At 35.0% G+C, this 20,942-nt stretch overlaps 1 protein-coding gene across 4 annotated transcripts in view; it reads left to right on the top strand.

Moving 5' to 3' along the window:
- The window catches only part of LOC149084813 (xylosyl- and glucuronyltransferase LARGE2s-like), a 65,066-nt gene that overhangs the window by 31,153 nt on the left and 12,971 nt on the right, over positions 1–20,942 (top strand). For 2 of the 4 annotated variants that reach the window (XM_089232557.1, XM_089232556.1), the window contains exons 10-13: positions 13,077–13,155; positions 14,000–14,117; positions 16,140–16,229; positions 20,376–20,457. In XM_089232557.1, coding sequence (XP_089088683.1) covers positions 13,077–13,155; positions 14,000–14,117; positions 16,140–16,229; positions 20,376–20,457 — 369 coding nt within the window. Of the gene's footprint in view, positions 1–13,073; positions 13,156–13,999; positions 14,118–16,139; positions 16,230–20,375; positions 20,458–20,942 lie in introns of those variants that run through there. The other 2 variants (XR_016192763.1, XM_089232558.1) reach the window with 2 other exon arrangements.

Genomic DNA, 20,942 nt, shown 5'->3' with positions numbered 1-20,942 from the left:
CCACCTCAATCGCCCCTATAGCTTCAAAAATTGCCTCCTATCACTGCAAAAATCCCCCCCAGTTAGTGCTTTCTGTGGCCACATAGCTTGCAGGATTCAAGATCCGGCCCTGATCTGGGTTAGCAAAGATTAACTATGTTGTATACAGACCGAATGTCCTGTCGATAGCTCATGTGTGGGCCAAAAAAGCATGAAAAATGAGTGAAACTCTTACAATAAAAACACACAAGAACCACCCTCTCGCACAGAAATGTTTAGCAGACTACTTTTACACATAAGGTTATTTATGTAGGCAGAGGGACCCTTCTATCACTAGGGGCACTTACATATACATATATGGGCATATTAGAGCGGCGGAGAAAACACATAAACTACAGTATGTGTACAATAGAAGCTAGTGGCTCTAATAAACATGCCGCCAACGTTAAAATATTTCATCATGGGGTGGCATGTTCATAACAGCCACTAGCTTGAATTTATTGCAGTTATAAACTGCATGCGATTGACCTTTGTAAATTATACATCTAGTTTGAAAGTTTTGCAATAGCCCTTTTCGTTTATATTGGGACATACTTAAGCTAGAATTGCTTAGTTTCTGTTTGGTTGGAACACTCTTGCACAATAAATTCAGTACCTTACTTCTTTTCACAAGGAACTGTAAGAATTCATCTAACAGGAATTTCCTGACCTCCCATAGTCAGTTCAAATTGAATGACAGTATCTCTGTCCAATTTTTGCATAATCAGATTAAACAATATAAGATCCAACAATTTATCTTTATCAAAATTTAGATTCTTTAAAGCTCTCAAGTTTTTGTTTGCAGTGTCTATCATATCTTGCAAGTCCTTTTTCAACTTGCATGACATTTTAGAGAAATTTATAATGTTGTGGATGTAAGTGTCGACTAAAATATGGCGATTTTCATATCTTTCTGTCAGTGCTTTCAACAATGACTGATATGAATCATCTAAAGCCGTGGTTCTCAACCAGTGCTCTGTGTGCACTTTCCAGGGGCTCCACACCCACCCGAGGATAATAAAATAAATCAGTAAATTTGATAAACAAACAAAAAAAGAGGCCTAAAGGGTACAACCATATAAATAATATACTAAAAAGGGCTCCTCGAGTTAAACAAGGCTCCGCCATAGAAATTATACACTGAAAAGGGCTCCACAAGTCTGAAAAGGTTGAGAACAGCTGATGTAAAGTCTCTGTGTATTGAGCATGACCTTTGACACATGAACACAAATAACATTATTCATAATTGTCTCTTAGTTGGGGATGACAACTATAATACTTTGAAAACTATTTTTAAAGCTATTAAAATTTTCTATGATGCCATCGAATGTTAGTAATGGAATGGTTGGCAAGGACAAAAAGGTTGGCTTTGAATTCTCAAGACTCTTTTCATCGGCATTAGCCTTGCTATCGGCATCAGACAATGAAGTAATATAAGTAACTAAACTTATCTGGGTTTTTTTTTTCAATCTGCTCTTCCAGTTCCAATAGCTGTCCATCGATGGAATGAAGTTCTGAATCTTTGGTTACACCATAGTAGCTGTCACAAAGCTTGTCAACCTCTGAAACCATTTTCTAAATACTTTCTAGCTTCAAGTTCAATAATGTGAGAAGAGGTTGCAGCTTCACGGGTAGCGTAATTATCAGCTACTTCCCGAGATTCATACATCCATCGAATAAGTTTTCAGACAAATTCAAGAAAAATATTGGCAAATTTCAGATCAAGTCATTTATTCACACATAATTCATATGATTAAATTACATTAGCTTATTATTAATTCCATATTATTATTAAATCAATTTAATCATGATCTCAACATTTAACAAAGTAACATGCTCACCAGTTTACATCAATGACATTCCTATTAATCGGAGAAAACATAACATTTTCTCAGCAGGGTCGGACCACAATCGTGGAAACAATCCACACCGACTGGCAAGAGTTCATGATCACTGTCAAAGATCAGCACATTGAAGACATAACACATAAAAATGTCAGGAAGTTTGTAGATGAAGACACAGAAGATCATCTTGATGATCTCATCAAATTATGGCAATGATGGCCATCACTATTTGCACATAGTTCCAAGAGAACTGTGGGAGACCGAGTCATCAATGAGCAGACATAAATCACATCACAGTAGAACGTGCAATACTCATATCAACCGCTTTATCACCAATAGAACTCCACAAAATCATTGGTGAATTTAATGAGAGAAATTATCATTAACAATGACCGACTGCCCAGACCGGCCAGAGTAGTATGATGCACTTCACTTAGAAGTATTAATTAAACATGATTTTTTTTTTTAAAGGGAACTAGAACATAAAATGATGTTAGTAAGTTTCATTCATTTACATCTGAAGATGCTCACAAAAAAAAGCCAATGATGGATGAAGGAATGAATGTGACGGTGTAGTCTTCCCAGACTATTAATATATTAGGGAAAGAACGGGTTTGTCTTCGGACCAATTGGAGTACTGCTAGCTTTCAGTGCACGAAGAAATTTATGACGTCATTTAGTGGATTTGCATATGGACACGTGGAATGAATTATTTTTGTATACTATTATTTTTCGGTGGCAACAGTCTCAACAAGATGGAGGAAGTTGATCAGGCTTCTCCACAATCTTTATATGGCTATTTCAGTTAGAGATCATGGAATTATTATTATTATGGAATGGAAGCCTGCAGGTAACTCTGTGCGTGAGACAAGGTATTTAAAAATAATGCATTTCATTTTGTTACAAAAATACATAATTCAACATAATGAAATAATAGGATATTATGCATAAATAATAAATATATGTTCACAAATACCTTGACCAGATCTTCTCCCATGGGACCAATTAAGCCCTGTTCACATGGGAAATAGAAAAAGCGAGTTTTAAACCCTCTTCAAGAATTTTCACCAATGACTGCTCCCAATTTCTTTCTTTATGAAGGAAAAAAGTCGTCAAGCGGGTTCTAGAACCCCCAATGCTCCCACAATATTTGCACATGTGAACGGGGCTTCTGTGTTAGTTATTAGGGGTTTAGTGGTGACATGACAATACACTGATGACTGGAACATATGAGTCCGTAAGGGTAATATCATGCTGACTCCATCATCGGTTCACCTAACAATTCCAAGAAATTTTCTAACTGCATCAGTTTCGCCTTTAGTGACCCACATTGACGATTTAACTGCTGTAACGTCATTTTGTAAAGTTCAATTTTTCTCCTGTTCAACGAACCAAAATGTATGGACTGAATTTTCTGTCGATAGCTCATGTGTGGATCAAAAAAGCATGAAAAACAACAAGAAAACTCTAAAGAGACACAAGAATACCAACTTCTCACACAAACATTTGGTAGACTTCTTTTACACACAAGTACAGGGTGTTTCACGAAGGACCCCTAACTTTGAAAATAAATAACTCGGAAACTGTGATAGTTAGAAGCATGAAACCAGTGGTATGTTTATTAAAAAAAACCGTAAGAATCTGATACAGAAACCTCAAAATTTTAGTTACAAATTGCGCCGATAGTTGGTGTCACAAGTGGCATTAAAGATCCCTGTAAAGAGAGCTCAGATGCCTAGAGCATTCCGTCGTTGAAGATTTCACCATTGAACGTGACCGCTATTAGCGTATAGTAAAAGAAATTCTGGAAGCGATGTATTCCATGGAAGAACGTGTGTTTATTGTGTTGGAGTCCCACCGATTAAATCACAGCCCTACTGCCACAAGGAGAAACTTTCAAACGCGAAAAGTCGCAAAAGGCCCAAATAGGAAATCAATTCATGAGCTATTCAAAAAATTGCAACAGACAGGCAGCATGGTCGATGCGTTAGTCGAATATGTAGGTCCCACCCACTCCATCGTTATACCTGAAAATGCAATGGTACTTGCTGCAGTTATTGAGCGTCATCTGAATAAATCTGTCCGCGGACTTGCATTTGAATCCGGAATCACACCAACCAGCATGTACAGAATCGCCCTGAAAACATTCCACATGTTTCCGTACAAGATTCAATGCACACCATACCAGTTCGAACTGAACGACGAGAGGATTTCGCTAACGAGTTGCTCAAAATGATTGATGGTTCTGGTTTCAATGTCACCGAATATGGTTTACAGACGAGGTGCATTTTCATCTGGATGGTGTCGTTAACAGACACAATTGGCGATTTTGGGGTTCCGAAAATCCACATTTGTCTCATTGCCCAAAACTTACCGTTTGGGCTGCAATCTCCCGCATAGGCATCATTGGGCCCTTTTTCTTGCGAGAAATGGTGACGACTGACCGGTATATTGCACTTTTAAAACAATTTTTCGCCACTCAACAAGCGTTGGACGATCGACCATGCACGCCGTGGTTCATGCAAGATGGGGCTCACCCACACTGTACACAATCCATTTTTGACTTTATGGACGAATACTTTGATGATAGTTATTGCGTCAAACTATTCGACAGTTAAGGGAAAAGGCATGGACTGGCCTCCGTATTCACCCGACCTCACCCCCTGCGATTACTTTCTGTGGGGCACACTGAAGGAAATTGTTTACCGCAACAATCCTTTAACACTCGATGAGCTGGTGGAGGCTATTTGTCAAGCTTGTGTGTCGATTTCTGGTGACACAGTACAGAGAGTCACTGACAATTTCATTCTTCATTTGCGACATGTGTGTTGTGTGAAAGGTGCATATTTGAACTGCTTTTGATGTGAATGCAACGAGGTTTGCTTGCATTACCCACTATGTACAGTCTACTTTTGGTAATGCCGCCTGTGGCGCCATCTATCGACCAGGCCCGTCATTGAGGGGGGTAGGGACCGTTGCCCCACCCCCGCTTTTGAAAATACACTAAAAATGGTGTATATATATATATATACACACATTAAATACATGTGCTTTGCCCCCCCCCCCAGAAAAAGTTGAAATGACAGCCCTGCTATCGGTGCAATTTATAACTAAAATTTTGAGGTTTCTGTATCAGATACTTACGGTTTTCTAATTAACATACTACTGGTTTCATGCTTCTATCTATCACAGTTTCCGAGTTATTTATTTTCAAACTTGGGGATCCTTCGTGAAACGTCCAGAACATTTGTATTTACAAAAAAGAAAGGTTATTGACCCTGACAGAGGAACCCTTCTATCGCTGGGGTTACATGCATATATATATGCGGGCGTAGTCGAGGGAGGAAACATATATATAAACTACAGTACATGTGCATGGAAGCTAGTGGCTCTGCTGAATGTTTTTCTTGGATGGTTTTATGTGTAGTTCAAGAATATATGTGATATCAATGTCATACACGCGAAGTGATAGCTTAAGTAGAAAAATAAAAAACCATGTTTTTATAGTAAAAATTATTTTTCCCCCTCCCTTAAAAAAATTTCTCCCTAAAAAAGGTACTACCAATCAAGGTGGCACATTCTATCAATGTTTTTCTTTTACAGATAGAGGGAAGCAGCTTTTACTATTGATTTTGAAAAATGATTTCTTATTCACATAAGGTTACTATTTTGTCATTGATGTCACATATATTTTTGATCTACACATAAAACCATGCAAGAAAACATTGGTAGCATGTGCCACCTTCATTGGTACCTTTTTACTATTTTTTAGGGGGGAAAACAATTTTTACTATATAAACATGATTTTTTCACATAAAGCTACCACTTTGACATTGCTATCATATATATTCTTCATGAAACTGTACAAGAAAAACATATTCAGAATGCATATTCAGAATTCATTTCTTTTGCCTCACAAGGTGGTACCAAAACAGTAGTTGGCTCATGGACTTCTCATCTAACTTAGAAGATTTTGATTTCTCATTCCAAAGAACAGTACTAGAGCCTGGAAGTTCAGGCAAAATGTCATAATTTTATATATTTTTACCTATTGAAATTTTTTTTAAAAACACCTTTCTTGAATTATTTCTGCCATAAATACCTACTTTAACATTGTTTTAAGTTTGTTCAGAAATTTCAGGGGTGTGAATTTCAGTTCGTGAACATTCTGTAGAATGTGCGTATTTTGAACATGGAGAACTTCAAAAGATTTAATCTTTTTAAAATCTCTAACTCTTAGTATATTAATTATTATCAGAAAGTCCCCCAAACCCAATTTAAACATGAATACTTGCAAGTGCCTTAGAGATAGAAAAATTGGTGTTGCCCTGCATTAACTTTGCCTTGACCAGATGTGTGTTGTTAGACATGAATGCTTTTGTTTCAGATGAATGCGGCTATATATGAAAGAAACTGAGAAAAATGAGAAGTTTGTTTCTCATTATAACATGGCTTGCTCATGTATTAGACTGCACTGTATAATGTATAGGTCATCAGTTGATGCCTTGACTCCCCCAGGCTGTGTAGGAGTTCAGAGGGCTTGGGCTTTGGGGGCCATTATTGTATATTGGGGGGCTTATTTTATTTTAGTTTTACACCAGGGGGTGAACTATCTCTGCAGTCCTTAGTAACTACTAGTCCTAATGAACTACCGGTCGGAGGACTGAAGCTAAGGACCGCTTCAACTACTAGTAGTTAAGAGGTACTATGTACTACCAGTCCTTAAGGTCACGTGACGTGAAACAGTAGTTAGAGGGGGAGAAAATGTTTGGTTTCGAGAGTAACAGATCTCTAACCAATCGGGATGCTGTTTGAAGCCTACAACTACTACTAATTATTTAACAATCGTTTTTCCGCAGTGGGTTGTGGCAGCGATTTCATGTTTACAAACAAACATGTTGTAAACAAACTTTTTTTTCCGAGGGACTCGCCATACATTTTTTTGTCACCCGTGTTTTGCAATTTTTTTTGCTGTAATATCGCTGGCTAGTTTAATTATTTTGTAAACATATGAGGACGTTGCATTTTTCATCTTGCGACTTCTTTTTAGAATAAGATTCAGTATATAATAATAGTCAAAGTATTCTTCTTGTCCGAACTCATGGACCCCACTTTTAGATGATTGAAGAACCGAGTATATGGGACCCCAGCTACATATAAGTGGGTCGCATACTGATGAAATCAAAATTTGAAAAAAAAAATTCTTACAACAAAACGTAAGATTTTAAATTAAGGTTACCGGCACTAGTTGAGCCTATGGCCATAATGTGTCTTTTCGGGGCAGACTTTCCCTTTTTTTTTTGTGGGGGGGGGCTTCTTCTTGAAAGGGTTATTATCATAGCTGCCAAGTCTCCCGAATTTTTCGGGAATCTCCCGAATTTTATCTTCATCGCTCGATCTCCCGAAATGTTCTTAAATCTCCCGAATTTTTACGAAAATCACAAAAATCCCTAATTGTCCCTAAAAATTCCCTACTTCATTAAAAAAATTCCCGCTTATGAAAACAATCCCTAAGGAATTTCTTGTGGGGCATGAAGCCTCTTTTTTTTCCCCTTTCGAAATGACGTCACACGTCGTAAATGGGGAAATTCCCTTTTTAAGGAAGTTTTACAAACCCTCTGATGGTAACAAGAAAGTTGTTTGTCTTATCGTGCAGGGAAATGGCTTAGCAGCCAATAGTCCTGGATAATAATTGAAGATTATGGTGATGCACATGTGGTCAAAATTTCTTTTGTTGAAGTTACGTACGTGCGATATAACAAAGCATGAATAATGATGAGCAAAAACATATTTAATCAATTTTAAAGATACTTATTTCGATGAATTTCCTTTCATCAAACGTTCCAGAAGAGGGCTGACTTTTCCTTTTTGTACAAGTTGTGTTACGGACATAAACATCGGTCATGGAAAGACTGCCATCATCAGTCGTGAAATGAAAAAAAAAACATCAAGCAAGTGTCACAAAAAGTCAGTGTTCTTCAAAAATTGACGGTGTTTTCCTTCATCTTCCGATGATTTTGGGGTCATTCGCGCAGAATGTTTGTTCACAGCGTTTCTGATTGAACGCAATATTTATTTTTACATCATTGAAGTTTTGACCTCCAATTTCACTTGTTTTTTGCGTAGGAATTTTATTCCCAAGGGTTTAACTTCCATGTGTGTAAAATCCCTATTTTAATTTGACTTCAGTTTTTGAGTAGGGATTTTATTCCCTACGCTTTAACTTTTATGTTTGGAAAATCCCTATTTTATTTGGAAAATCCCTATTGTATTTATTAGGGAGTGGTTTTAGCATAAAATACGGGTGTGCGCGAAAATCTCCCGAATTTTCATTTTCAAAAGTTGGCAGCTATGTATTATGCAAAATAATTATAGAATTTTTGGGCCCCCTATTCACCTCGGGAGCCCTACTTGAGGCCCCAGCTGAATACTATTTTTAATATTGAGTGTCACTTTTTTTTAAAGACCAATTTGTTAAATGATTTTTTATTATCCATTTTTATTCCTTTTAAATTCATTGAAACAACGAATTGTAAATTATTTCTGGAGCAACTAAAATAATAAATTATTGATAATTTTAATTAAAAGAATTAACTGCCTTGCTGCGTATTGTAGTTCTGTATTTTAAACTATGGGTTTCTCCTCAGTATTAAAAAATATTATCAGAACATGATTCTCTATGAATGAGCACTTACCTGTTAATGCAAGTGAATACTTCAATATTTAAAAGATATATACTTCTATATTAAAGATCTTTCATCAATTTATCTATTTCATATTTAGCTTCCACCAAATAACTTCACCTGATAACTTTCATTTGATCGTATATTTCATTTCAGTTGATTAGAAGATGAATGATTGATTGAAGTTGATTAATAGAAACATGAATTAAATAACAACTTGCACACATGATTTGTCATACAAAAAACATTTTATTTCAAACACATGTTCATAGAGAGTCATCATAATCACAATTTATTTGTTGTACTTTTTTTAGAAATCGCACCTTTCAAGAATATAATTTTTTGAGATTCATTAATTTTCATCTGCATCTTCAAATGTTGATTTACCTGAAATTAGAAAGAGGAAGAAAAAAACACTTTTATTATGCTTATCAATCTTTAAATGTACTGTATATTTTATTTCAAATTATAACAGTCTTTAGTTGCATAAGTAGAGATAATTCGTGCACAATAGCACTTTGTCAACTCGCCACCATTTTATCACAGTAGGATCCAAAATACATCAACTGTGTTTTACAAGGGAGGCCTGGCATTGCACACAGATGCACTTGTTCATGTCTAGATGTATTTACCTAGGGCTTCACAAATCTTAGGAGCCAACATTGCAAAAAAGAAAATCATATTGACACCTAAAATTTTCTATGCAGATCACAAAATATTTGGAGTTTTATGTCTGCATCTTCCAATATGTGAAGATCATCACTAAGTGCTGAAAAAGTTGAATATAATTTTTTTTAATTTGGATTATTTCTCCTAAAAATATGCTTGGCTGCCAAGAAATTTGGCCGGCGCCTAAAATGTTTTTCAATTTTTCGAGCCATGTTTCTACCCTAAAATTTTGGTCAGACAGATGAAGTGAAAAAACCTATTGGCACGCAGCTTACTTAATATTTTCACTCTACTTTCAACTTCGCTCTAGAACACATCCTTAGCAACCTCTTGTAGATCGGAGAACCCCTATTTAAATTAACATACAAATTTTGCAGTATTGTATGGTCTCGCTAGTTAAAAAGTATAATATTATTTGTTGTCAACTATATTAATTGTTTTAATATTTCCATTCACAAAATTTGCTAATCAGTAAATATGATAATAACATTTTCAAAGAATTAATATTGCTTTTCAGTTAGCAAAGCTTCTAAAGGTTTTTTTTTAATGTCCTCCCCTCTCATTTATACGTATAGCCAAGACAAGTTTTTCAACAGTACATGTTTTTACTTGCACTGGTCAAATTTTGAGCGGTACAAGTAGCCATTAAGAAATCATCTATCTTAATTTGCTCAATTCAATTATGTCAAAAAGAGTTGTTCTTTCAATAGTATCTGAAAAAATTATGATTATAAAGAAAATTACTCATAGCAAGATATTTCTCGAGAAAAACCAATATGGTATGGACTAAAAACAATGCCACCTTTCCCCCCTACCTGCTTATTTTGTTTTTGCACATATAAAACATGTTGCTGAAATTACAATAATTTCAGAGGGTAGTATGTTTCTGTTAAGTTTTATATTGAGAAATATTCAAGTGATTTTAGTTTACAATTTTTATGAATTTTGTATTCATCATGCAACATAAATGAGACACTGAAATACATTTCTTAATAAACATGTGAATTTATGTAATACAGTCTCTCCGAAACGCCATTATATCTGCGGTCTGATATAACGCCAAAATTCTTTGGGTGGGATGGTGGCATTAAATCGGGGTTCGACTGTATTTGTTCCACTAGGGTTGTTGATACAAATGAAATCAGTGAAAATGATGCGACATAATGTTAAAATTTATGCCATTAAATCATGCATGGAAATATTTTATTTTACATGAAAATAATAATGGAAATTGTTGCTCAAAGTCAAATACAAAGAATTAAAATTACCTTTGTTTGCTCTGGTAAAATTGTTTGGTAACCTTGAAAACCTTCACATAACTTCGTAGCTACCTACAGCCAAGTTCCTGGGAAACAAAATTTTTCTAGAGTTAGAAAAGTCTCACAAATGTATATACAATATATATATATATATCAGCTGTTTACTAACAACATCGTTAAAAAAATAAATGCTTGTTAAAAGTTTAAATGTTAAAAGTTTCAGTTCCATAACATCTCAAAATGTTATATTTTAAAGTTCTTAAGTATTTGACATAGAAATTTTTTTTCTGTCTTTACCCATACACACAATCAAAAATAATTTTTGGCAAAAAATTAAATTTGAACACACACAGCAAGGCCCCAAATACTGAAGTAGTAATATGTTTCAAACACTAATCTGCTTCCTTTCATTATAATGTATATACCTCAACACTTAAAACTGTGCCTGAAATTAAAACTTTGTTTTTTAGTCCCATTGTACGAATTTCATTTTTTATATCAACGAAGCAATATAATGATTCCTTATTAAATATTCTTCATCTCAGAGCGAGTTACAGAGTGCAATTTTTAAAGTAGTAGCACATGATTTTTTCTGAAAATTTAACTTTCACTAAGTATTACAATATTGTTCATTTGAACAGTTCAATATATCAAATCTAAAGTTAAATCCTTTACACTAAATTTAGTGAATGAGTTTTACAAAATTTAATATTTAACATTACTGCCAATTTTTACCATGCTTTATTTCAATTTCACCATTACTCATCACAAAAAAATAATTAAAATTTTTGTCATTTAGGTGGTATAATTTATTATCAATGAATTGTAGCTTATTAGTTACTTTGTGCATTGACGGGAGGTTGATCTAAAACACAAATTTTCAATTTATTTATTATTTATAAGCGATTATTTATAGCATAGTCATCTCCAAGCACAAGTTTTATTGTGCCAACAATATTCAAATTATTTATTTACACACATGCTCAATTTATTTAGACATAATTTTTCATTAAAAAAAATTAATGTAGCAAAAAACATAGAATGTAAAATTTCAATCTGATATTATCGTAATTGAAGATTCATGTTTCATTCGCCATGTAAATATTTTCAATACAACCCAAAATATACATGGGCTATTTGATATTTTTCAGCATTACCAAGTGGGATCCACTGCCCTATTGATTGAGTGACATCATGTCCATTTATATTTTTAAATAACGCACATTTACCGAGCAAAAAAATAATATCTCTAAACACTTTTCTTGTATAGTTCGATAGCAATAAAATAATTCTTACCTCAGTAATGAACATGCTAGCACTTCGTCGTGGCTTCGATCGCCGATGTCAACATACACGTATACTACAGCAGGTTTTTGAGGATATAACAATGAATCACTTCAACTTTGATGACACCGAAGATATAATCCAAGTTTTATCTGTCATCATTATCGTAAAAAAAATTTTAATTCGAAAAAAGAACAGCATATTTCATCGCTAAATATCACAGCGAGAGCTCGCGGCCAGAGGCGAAATTTCCTCTTTTCCAAGATGGCCGCCGTGAACTACTTTTCTTGCTGCTTTAGGACTGGTGCTAGGCAGTCCTTAGCAACGGTCCTAAGTAACTACTAAAAAAAAGTCCTTAGCATAGAGATAGTACCGAAAAGTCGAACTACTGGCCAGCTAAGGACAAATCGGCATTTAACTACTTTTTTTCGGCCAAGGACCACAGAGATAGTTCACCCCCAGGGTTTAAGCTGGATAAAAAATTCCTTTCACAAAAAGGCGAAAATGGAGGGAAAAGCTTTAGCAAAATGCTGCAATGCTAATGTAATGATTGATGGATGGAAGTCTATTCATTTCATACATCCTGTACGCATTTTTGCAAAAATGGCTACTACTTCTTTTTGCATTCTACGATTTTCTTTTGCATTTTGCAAAAAATGTGACCGTAGCTTAAATCCTGTTTCACACCACAAATGCACTTCAAATAATCATGGCAAGTTATTTCAGGATTTAGTATTCAGTTGAATTGACCAGAGATGCCCTCAGGTGGTGTGTGGCAGGTGTGGCCACACTGGGTCCTGCTCTTAATATATATGTCTGGATATGCGATAATATGAATGAACAAAAATTATTCTTTTTTACAACAGTAGATCATGGGAGCAGTGTTTCAACTATAAAAATGATAATTTTTCAAATAATGCAGCAAATAAATTAGAATTATTCTTAACTCGAAGTAGCCTTACAATCATTTCTTCTATGGGCTTCACATCTCATAATGCTGGCCCTTTAATGGATCTTATCCTGAGGGACCACAAACACTTCATTTTTGGCATGAAAACAATTTGATTTTGAAATAGCGCAGCTATTATGAGCTATAATTGAAACAGTGGACAGAGTAAGTGCAAACAATTTTTATTCAGTTTTCGGACACTCAATATCTATGCTTTTAGTTTTTCCCTTTATGTTTTTTGGTGCATATTTTAAGTATTTTTAGGGGCTTTTTGCCTACCTATTTTATCGATTTTTAGTGCAATAATAACTATGAAATAAAATTGAAACATTATACAAAATTATTTTAATGTGTTTCTGATTTTCAGTAGAAAAGTGATAGTGTTCCACAAACAAAAGAAGAACTTTTACAATTGCTCCATCGAGAAGATCCTTTCATATTGCCATTTCGTATCCTTTGAGTAGCAATAGAATATATGTGTCACATTTTTTTCCGGTTTATTCTTGTCATTTTATTCCACAAATTTGTAAAATTGTTGTTGTATTCATATACAATATGTGAAAAAAAATCAACATATTTTGATTGTTCTGCATCATTTACTATATTTTAATGTGCATAAAGAACCCTTCTTTTAGTCTTATATCTTTGATGAAAACTTCAAATTTTTTATTTTTGAGATATAAAAAAAAAATTATTCATCATAGAAACCATTTAATTCTTCACTACTCTCTTCTAATACAGCACAATCAACTACAAAGGTTTCTAACAGCTGGCTGATGCAAAAATATATGTAGGAAAGAGAAAATTCAACTACCCTTGCGAGGAATCGACTTCACTTTCCTGGTGAACGCTCGGAAACTGAAAGAACGTGGGTTTGATAGCGGAGTTGGGGGGAATGAAGGCGCCATCTATCGATGGTCACACCAGTCTCAATAGGTGAAGAACTTTTTCTAATGTTCTCTTGGCTAGATTCGAGCCCATGGACCTTGACTGCAACCTTCATAGAGGAAGACGAGCATCTTACCACTGCGCCACTCGGGTGCTCGTACCAGCATAGCTGGCTTCTTGAAAAGGTTCCCAAGTCTCTTGCTCTAAATCTTCCATAATACTATTCCATATCATGATACTATCCATGTTTAAGAAACAAAAAAATCCTTTTTTTTTTTTGGGACACAATTTTGATAAAAAGGGGGTTTCTTACACACGTTTAAAATACTATACTTTCTTTTATTAGTTTAATATTTATTGTTAATTATACTTTCTTTCATAGTCAAAGTCCTTGACTTGTGTTAGGTTTGACTGAATCTAGTGACTCGCATAGAATTACAGATTATTGGAAGTGGTATAGGGCTGATAGGCCATACCATGTAAAGACATTCAACGATAAATATGAACCATACATTATAGCAAAGTAAGAAATTGTTTTTATTGTTTTAAAGGCATGGAAAATGAAGTTCGAATGTATTATTGATTGTTAATTCTATCATGTGGAAGTTGAAAGAAGGAAGAAGTTGTGTAAGGAAAACAAAATATTTATATTAGCTTACATAACTTCATGTCCTTTAAACTTTTGTATTGGAGCACAAAATAGGTGCAGTTACAATTTTCAAACACAATGTAAAAATTCGCTCCTGAACTTGTTTGCATATATATTTTTTTTTCATATTATATTATATTACACCTGTTTGCATATTATTTTTTTTTTTTTTGTAAGAAAATGTGTAGGTAAAATAGTATATCTATTAATTTTCAAAATATATAATACAGTTAGACCCACTTAAATAAAATCAGGAGAAACAGATAAACTGTTAGTTATATGCAAACTTTGTTATATCCATAAGAGTTTAAGAAATGCATTTGAGCAAAATGAAACAATAAAATATACACGATACACATTTTTCCATAATATGAGCATTCTTGAAATGAATAGAGATTAACCATTTCACTTACAAGGTTTGGCAAGAAATTTGGAGCTCTATTTAACAAATTGGGGATAAATATGGTAGTCTTGTCCTAACCTAACTGCACGTTGGAAAGAGGAAGAAGGGGGAAAGGAAAAAAATAAGGAAAAACTACAATAGATAAGAGGTTTTTTTTTAGTCTTCTTTTCACCCTCACCCTACGTGTTCCCTTTTGCTCTTATATGTATGTAATAGAAAGATACATTATAAAGAAAGGAGGGAAAGAAAACAATTTTTGTAGATAACAGACAATCACGATAATAAAGTTGCTATAAAGCTTCGCAACTGTGAATAGAAAAAACTCAGAGAACTTGTTTGAATTTATTCCACTGGTGTTTGAACATAATATTACGCCCATGATACAAATACAACGCCACAACAGACAAAATGCCCAACGAGGTGGCTGATAACGTGTCAATTGTGTTACAATTTACTACCTCCGGGGGTAAGCTATTCCATTTATTAACAACCCTATTAGAGAAAAATTCCCTGCGACACCATAGCCTTGCATTGTCCCTCACCAATCGATACCGGTGTCCCCTTGTAAAAGCAGTCGATTGGCGGTGTACTAAAAGTTCATGATCCATCCTATCCATCCCATTGAAAATTTTAAACACTTCGCTCATACCTCCTCGACACCTGTGTTCATCCAATGTAAACATATTCAAAAAATGAAGTCTCTCTTCGTAACTCAAGCCCTGTGTGCCAATAAGGACACGCGTAGCTCTTCTCTGCACCCCTTCAACCAAGTCTATGTCCCTCTGTAGGTATGGTCTCCAAAACCTTACAGCATACTCCAGTCCAGGACGAACTAAGCCTCGAAAAAGTGGAAGAATGACTTTAGGAGAACGCGAAGAGACCTTTTTGAAAATGAGACCAAGCATTCTATTAGCTTTTTTGACCACCGCTGAACAATGTTCAGAAAACCTAAGTCGCTCGTCAACGAGAATTCCCAAATCGGTGACCCTAGTTGAATCCGGGATAGTGACACCATTCAACTCGTAAGAGAACTGTGGGTTGTTCGAACCAAAATTATCATAAGAGATTAAACTAATCAAAGATGTCAAGGTTTCAATGAAAATTGAATGTAATTAAATACATAAATGTGTGGAAATGTTTGTTGGTTTTTTCTTCATGCTATGATTGTGAACATTAAACATATTGTGTTAAAATCTTTTTTTCCTAATGTAAATGCAAAATGTATGATAGTTTTTTTTTAACTGAGAGCCTGGAAACTAGAATTTTGTCCTTTATTTTTGTACCACTTAAAAAACGGAACAGCTTGTTTTTTATCTTTAAATTCCTATGAACCTACTTTCATTATTACAACTAACCACCGATTATACAATAAATAATGTGATACTATACTAAATACAGCATACAGAATTATATTAAATCCTGCTCATTTTACCTGACATTCTATGAGTTTTATTAATATTAAAATGATGTGTATATTTTGTTTTTCTATACAGGAAATCCAACTCATTTCCATTGTATGATGAAAGATTTCTTGGATATGGAATGAATAAAGTTACTCATATCACTGAGTTGTTTGCTGCAAAGTAAGTTTTCATGTCAGACTAACTCATTGCGAACACAATGAAATTTCTCCATGTCCCTTGGATTTTGTCAGTTTTGTTATTTGATCACTTAAAATGAATAATTTGAGAATGTATGTGAGTAACAAAATTTTTGACTGGTTTTCAATGTAACATCATTCATTTTTTCATTAAAGTACTCCTAATCCTTTATTTTTGAATATTTTTATAAATACAAAGGTTACAACAGGCAAGATGCCACTGATCTAGCTGAAAAAATATGGATGTCAAATATCACTAAAATACAGCCAACCAAAAAAAAGCAATTATATCACAAAAAAGCTAATAATTAATGGTAAAATATAATACACTGCTCCATAAAAAAATTATGGTTGTCTTGTCAGGGAAGGTGCTAATGAATTGTTGGGGCCAGTCGCACAGATATACAGGAGTAGTGTTGCTGAGGGTATCGTCCCGAGAGATTGGAAACTGGCTAACGTTGTTCCGATATTTAAGAAGGGTAGTAGAGAAGTGGTGTCTAATTATCGTCCAGTGAGTTTGACGAGCTCCCTCTCGAAAATTTTGGAAATTATCATCAAAAGGCAGCTTGTGAAGTGGATAGACGAGAATAATGTATTGTCGGATAATCAGCATGGGTTCAGGAAGGGGAAGTCATGTGTAACTAACCTCCTTTGCTTCTATGATTACGTGACTAAGGCTTTGGGTAAGAGCAAAAATGTCGACGTTGTTTACCTTGATTTCCAGAAGGCATTCGATCGGGTCCAACATGGCAAACTCTTGAAGCGTTTACACGAGATTGTAATAGGGGGCAACTTGCTGAATTGGATAGAATCGTGGTTAAGAGACAGGTCGCAACGAGTTATGGTGAACGGGGAATTCTCTGGTTGGACAGACGTCACAAGTGGAGTTCCTCAGGGAAGTGTCCTTGGCCCCATACTTTTTTCATTTTTTATCGATAAACTCGATCAGGGTATCGATGGAATTACTAGCAAATTCGCAGATGATGTGAAGCTAATGGGGGTAATCGGGAATGAAAGCGATAGGGAGTTGCTCCAGACCAACTTAAACAAGATTGCAGCATGGGCAAATGAATGGAGCATGACGTTTAGCGTAGATAAGTGCATGGTCGCTCATTTTGGTTCGAACAACCCACGGTTCTCTTACGAGTTGAATGGTGTCACTATCCCGGATGCAACTAGAGTCACCGATTTGGGAATTCTCATTGACGAGCGACTTAAGTTTTCTGAACATTGTTCAGCGGTTGTCAAAAAAGCGAATAGAATGCTTGGTCTCATTTTCAAAAAGGTCTCTTCGCGTTCTCCTAAAGTCATTCTTCCGCTTTTTCGAGGCTTAGTTCGTCCTGGACTGGAGTATGCTGTAAGGTTTTGGAGACCATACCTACAGAGGGACATAGACTTGGTTGAAGGGGTGCAGAGAAGAGCTACGCGTGTCCTTATTGGCACACAGGGCTTGAGTTATGAAGAAAGACTTCATTTTTTGAATATGTTTACATTGGATGAACGCAGGTGTCGAGGAGATATGATCGAAGTGTTCAAAATTTTCAATGGGATGGATAGGATGGACCATGAACTTTTAGTACACCGCCAATCGACTGCTTTTACAAGGGGACACCAGTATCGATTGGTGAGGGACAATGCAAGGTTATGGTGTCGCAGGGAATTTTTTTCTAATAGGGTTGTTAATAAATGGAATAGCTTACCCCCAGAGGTAGTAAATTGTAACACAATTGACACGTTTAAAAAGAAATACGATAAACATGTTTGGGTAAATCGAGAAGCTATCCATTCTTAGAATAAGACAACCATAAGTATTCTTTATGGGCAATGTATAATATTTTATCATGTGTATATATTGTTTGTAATTTGTGTTAATTGCATTTTTAATTGGGTTGCTGTATTTTTGAAACATATGACAACCATATTTTTATGGGCATCTTTTTATCAGCCACCTCGTTGGGCATTTTGCCTGTTGTGGCGTTGTATTTGTATTTGTATTTGTATTTGTCTAAGTATAGGTAGCTTCTCAGCTTATCCCAATATGAATATTGTATTTCTTTTGAAAAGTGTCAATTGTGATAGCTTACCCCCCAGGTGTATTGAATTCTATTTCATTTACAGTAGGCTCTCATTAATCCAGCCCTTCCAGTAAGCCAACGTTTTCTTGCTGGTTCTTTTGTTCTCTCGCTGGGCTATTTTGTTATGGGGAAAACATACATATAAACATGTCCTACATATATATGGACAAGATAAAAACATGAAGACAAACAGAGAGGAAGACAAATTAAAAAAAAAAAAAAAATCAATATGCTCTGTGTGTAGCCTCAAAAGGGACTATGGGGGGTCATACCCAAAAGTAAACAAAATTGCCTTATACGGCAAGCAGAGCATCCGTAGTATGCGGTTCTCCCACTAGGTGAATGTAAAGCTCGTCTTCCACTATGAAGGTTGCCGTCAAGGTCCATGGTTAGAATCCAGCTAGAAGAACATGAGAAAAGTTCTTTACATATCGACAAAGTAAGTTCTTTACATATCAAAAAAATAGTGGTGTGAGGGACCACAGATAGATGGCGCCTTCATTTCCCCCAACTTCTCTAGTTGTAAATTGCCATATGGCAATATATGACTGGAGTTGTCCCACCCAGCTTATTCACCTGATTTAGCTCCGTGTGACTTTTCTTTATTCCTATGGATGAAGAGGGACCTGAAATGAAAGTGTTTTGGCAACATTGATGAGGGGAAAATAAAAAACGATGGAGGCGCTCTCTGGCATCACAGTAGACAAATTTAAAAAATGTTTTGAACAATGGAAGAAAAGACTTATATTAGCTCTAATAGAGAGTACTTTCAAGGAAATTGCAGAATGTTTGTAAAAAAATTGTAGAAAAAGAAATTCCGGTTACTTTTGGATACCCCCTCGTATACCTGTCTTATACTATATGCCCATATAAAGATCTTCCTTGTTAAAGATTGTCCTTGTAAATGTTAAGAAATGGAAAATGTATCTCTATGTATATCTGTGAATGTAAAGGCATATCTCTTCATGTGTCTGCTGCTTGCTTACAGGAAAGCCATACAAACAATATTCTGTTATCAAATTCATTTCGAAAAAAAATAAATTAAATGGTATTAAGCTGGTATCAAATCCATTTGAGAAATTAAATTAATGACATCATTTTCAGGGGGATGTGCACCTACGCACCTCCTTCATGAGCCATCCCTGCTGTCATGGCAACAACTTTCTTATTGGAAGTTGTTGCCCTGTCTCTCCTGAAGGGAAGAAGAAAATCAATATTTCTTTGTGCAATATTCGCTGAGATATTTGAATTCAAAATCAGAGAAAAGTTTTGAAAGAATAGTTTAAATGGGGGAACGGAGCATTGTCCGTTAGTTCATGTTGTTCCCTAACTTTTCTCTGATTTTGAATTTGATCATCTCGGCAAATATTGCACTTAGAAACATAGAAATTTTTTGTTGGGCACAGAAGCGACAGGGCAACAATTTTCTAATTGGAAGTCTCAGAACATGGGGATTATATAAAAATTTAGATTTTTCATTTTGGGGCACACTATTTTCACTCTCAAAACTAGGTATAGGGTGATATCTAAACACATTTTGAATATTTTTTAAACCGGAACCATACCTCTACATGACAAGGGGCTCATGTGATAAAGGCTGAAGTAAGACTTGCAGGATACCCTGCATATATGTATTATGCCTTTTACTTCATGCATGTCTACAGCTTTATTTTTCAACTGTTTGTTTATTAATTTTTTATTAATCTCTTAATATTTTGTGCTTGAATTTTTTTTTTTTTTTTAAGTTTTACATAGTGTAGAGAAATAATGGTTTCCACCCTTTGAGCGGCACAGCAGAAATCACTAAACCCTCTTCAACATGTCATATCTTTTTTAATGAAATAGACTTTCTTTCAATTTTCAACAGGTGCAAACTAAAGGGGTATAAGGAAAAGTGTTTTATTGAGAAATCAACTTTACAAAATATCTGGGCTTATCACAATGATAAAATAAGAAGCTTTTAAGAAGGTGAGATCTTATCAGTGCCGCTTAAAGGGTTAAATAACACTTCTTTTTTTTTTCAAATTTTGTCATTTTGATTTGCTTCTTTTCAGTTTCACATTTGTTGTTCTTCATGATGTATGGCTCATTCACTTACCTCACAAAGCATCTTCATACACTGTTGAATTTCTTCAGGTATTCACATAACCATATTAAAAAAACTTGTGGTGATTTGCATAAGTTGAGTGCTTTGATGTTTAGATATATTGTGTAGTAAATCAGAATTTTTTTCAAAAATATAATTTCAGTTCTATCGGAAATTAATATTTTTACTCAGCTGATGCATGTAATTTTTCTTATTTTTAATTACAACTTTTTCTTATTTTGATTGTGATGCGAGACCTGTGTGATCTCCAGTTAGTTACATAGACACCCCAATACCTGAACCAGTAATCCATCCTGAACCTTTTGCAGTTGAAACTGTAGCACACTAATTACTCAGCTGTCAGGCAGAGGCAGCTTGAGAAAAAAAAAAATCTCCACCCATACGGGACCTATTTTTGGCTGACCCCACCCACATTTTATTGGTAGACAAAGCTTTTTTCATCCTTTCACTTTCGATTTGGTGGTGCCCCTGTTGTCAGGCATTGGTTAATGGTATTGAACTAAACTGCATTCTT

The sequence above is a fragment of the Pholcus phalangioides genome, unplaced genomic scaffold (genome assembly GCF_987345545.1).
Source record: "Pholcus phalangioides strain wild (caught in Gottingen) unplaced genomic scaffold, Ppha-v1.0 ptg000007l_1, whole genome shotgun sequence".
Lineage (NCBI taxonomy): Eukaryota > Metazoa > Arthropoda > Arachnida > Araneae > Pholcidae > Pholcus > Pholcus phalangioides.
This window is presented reverse-complemented; position numbering and strand designations above follow the sequence as displayed.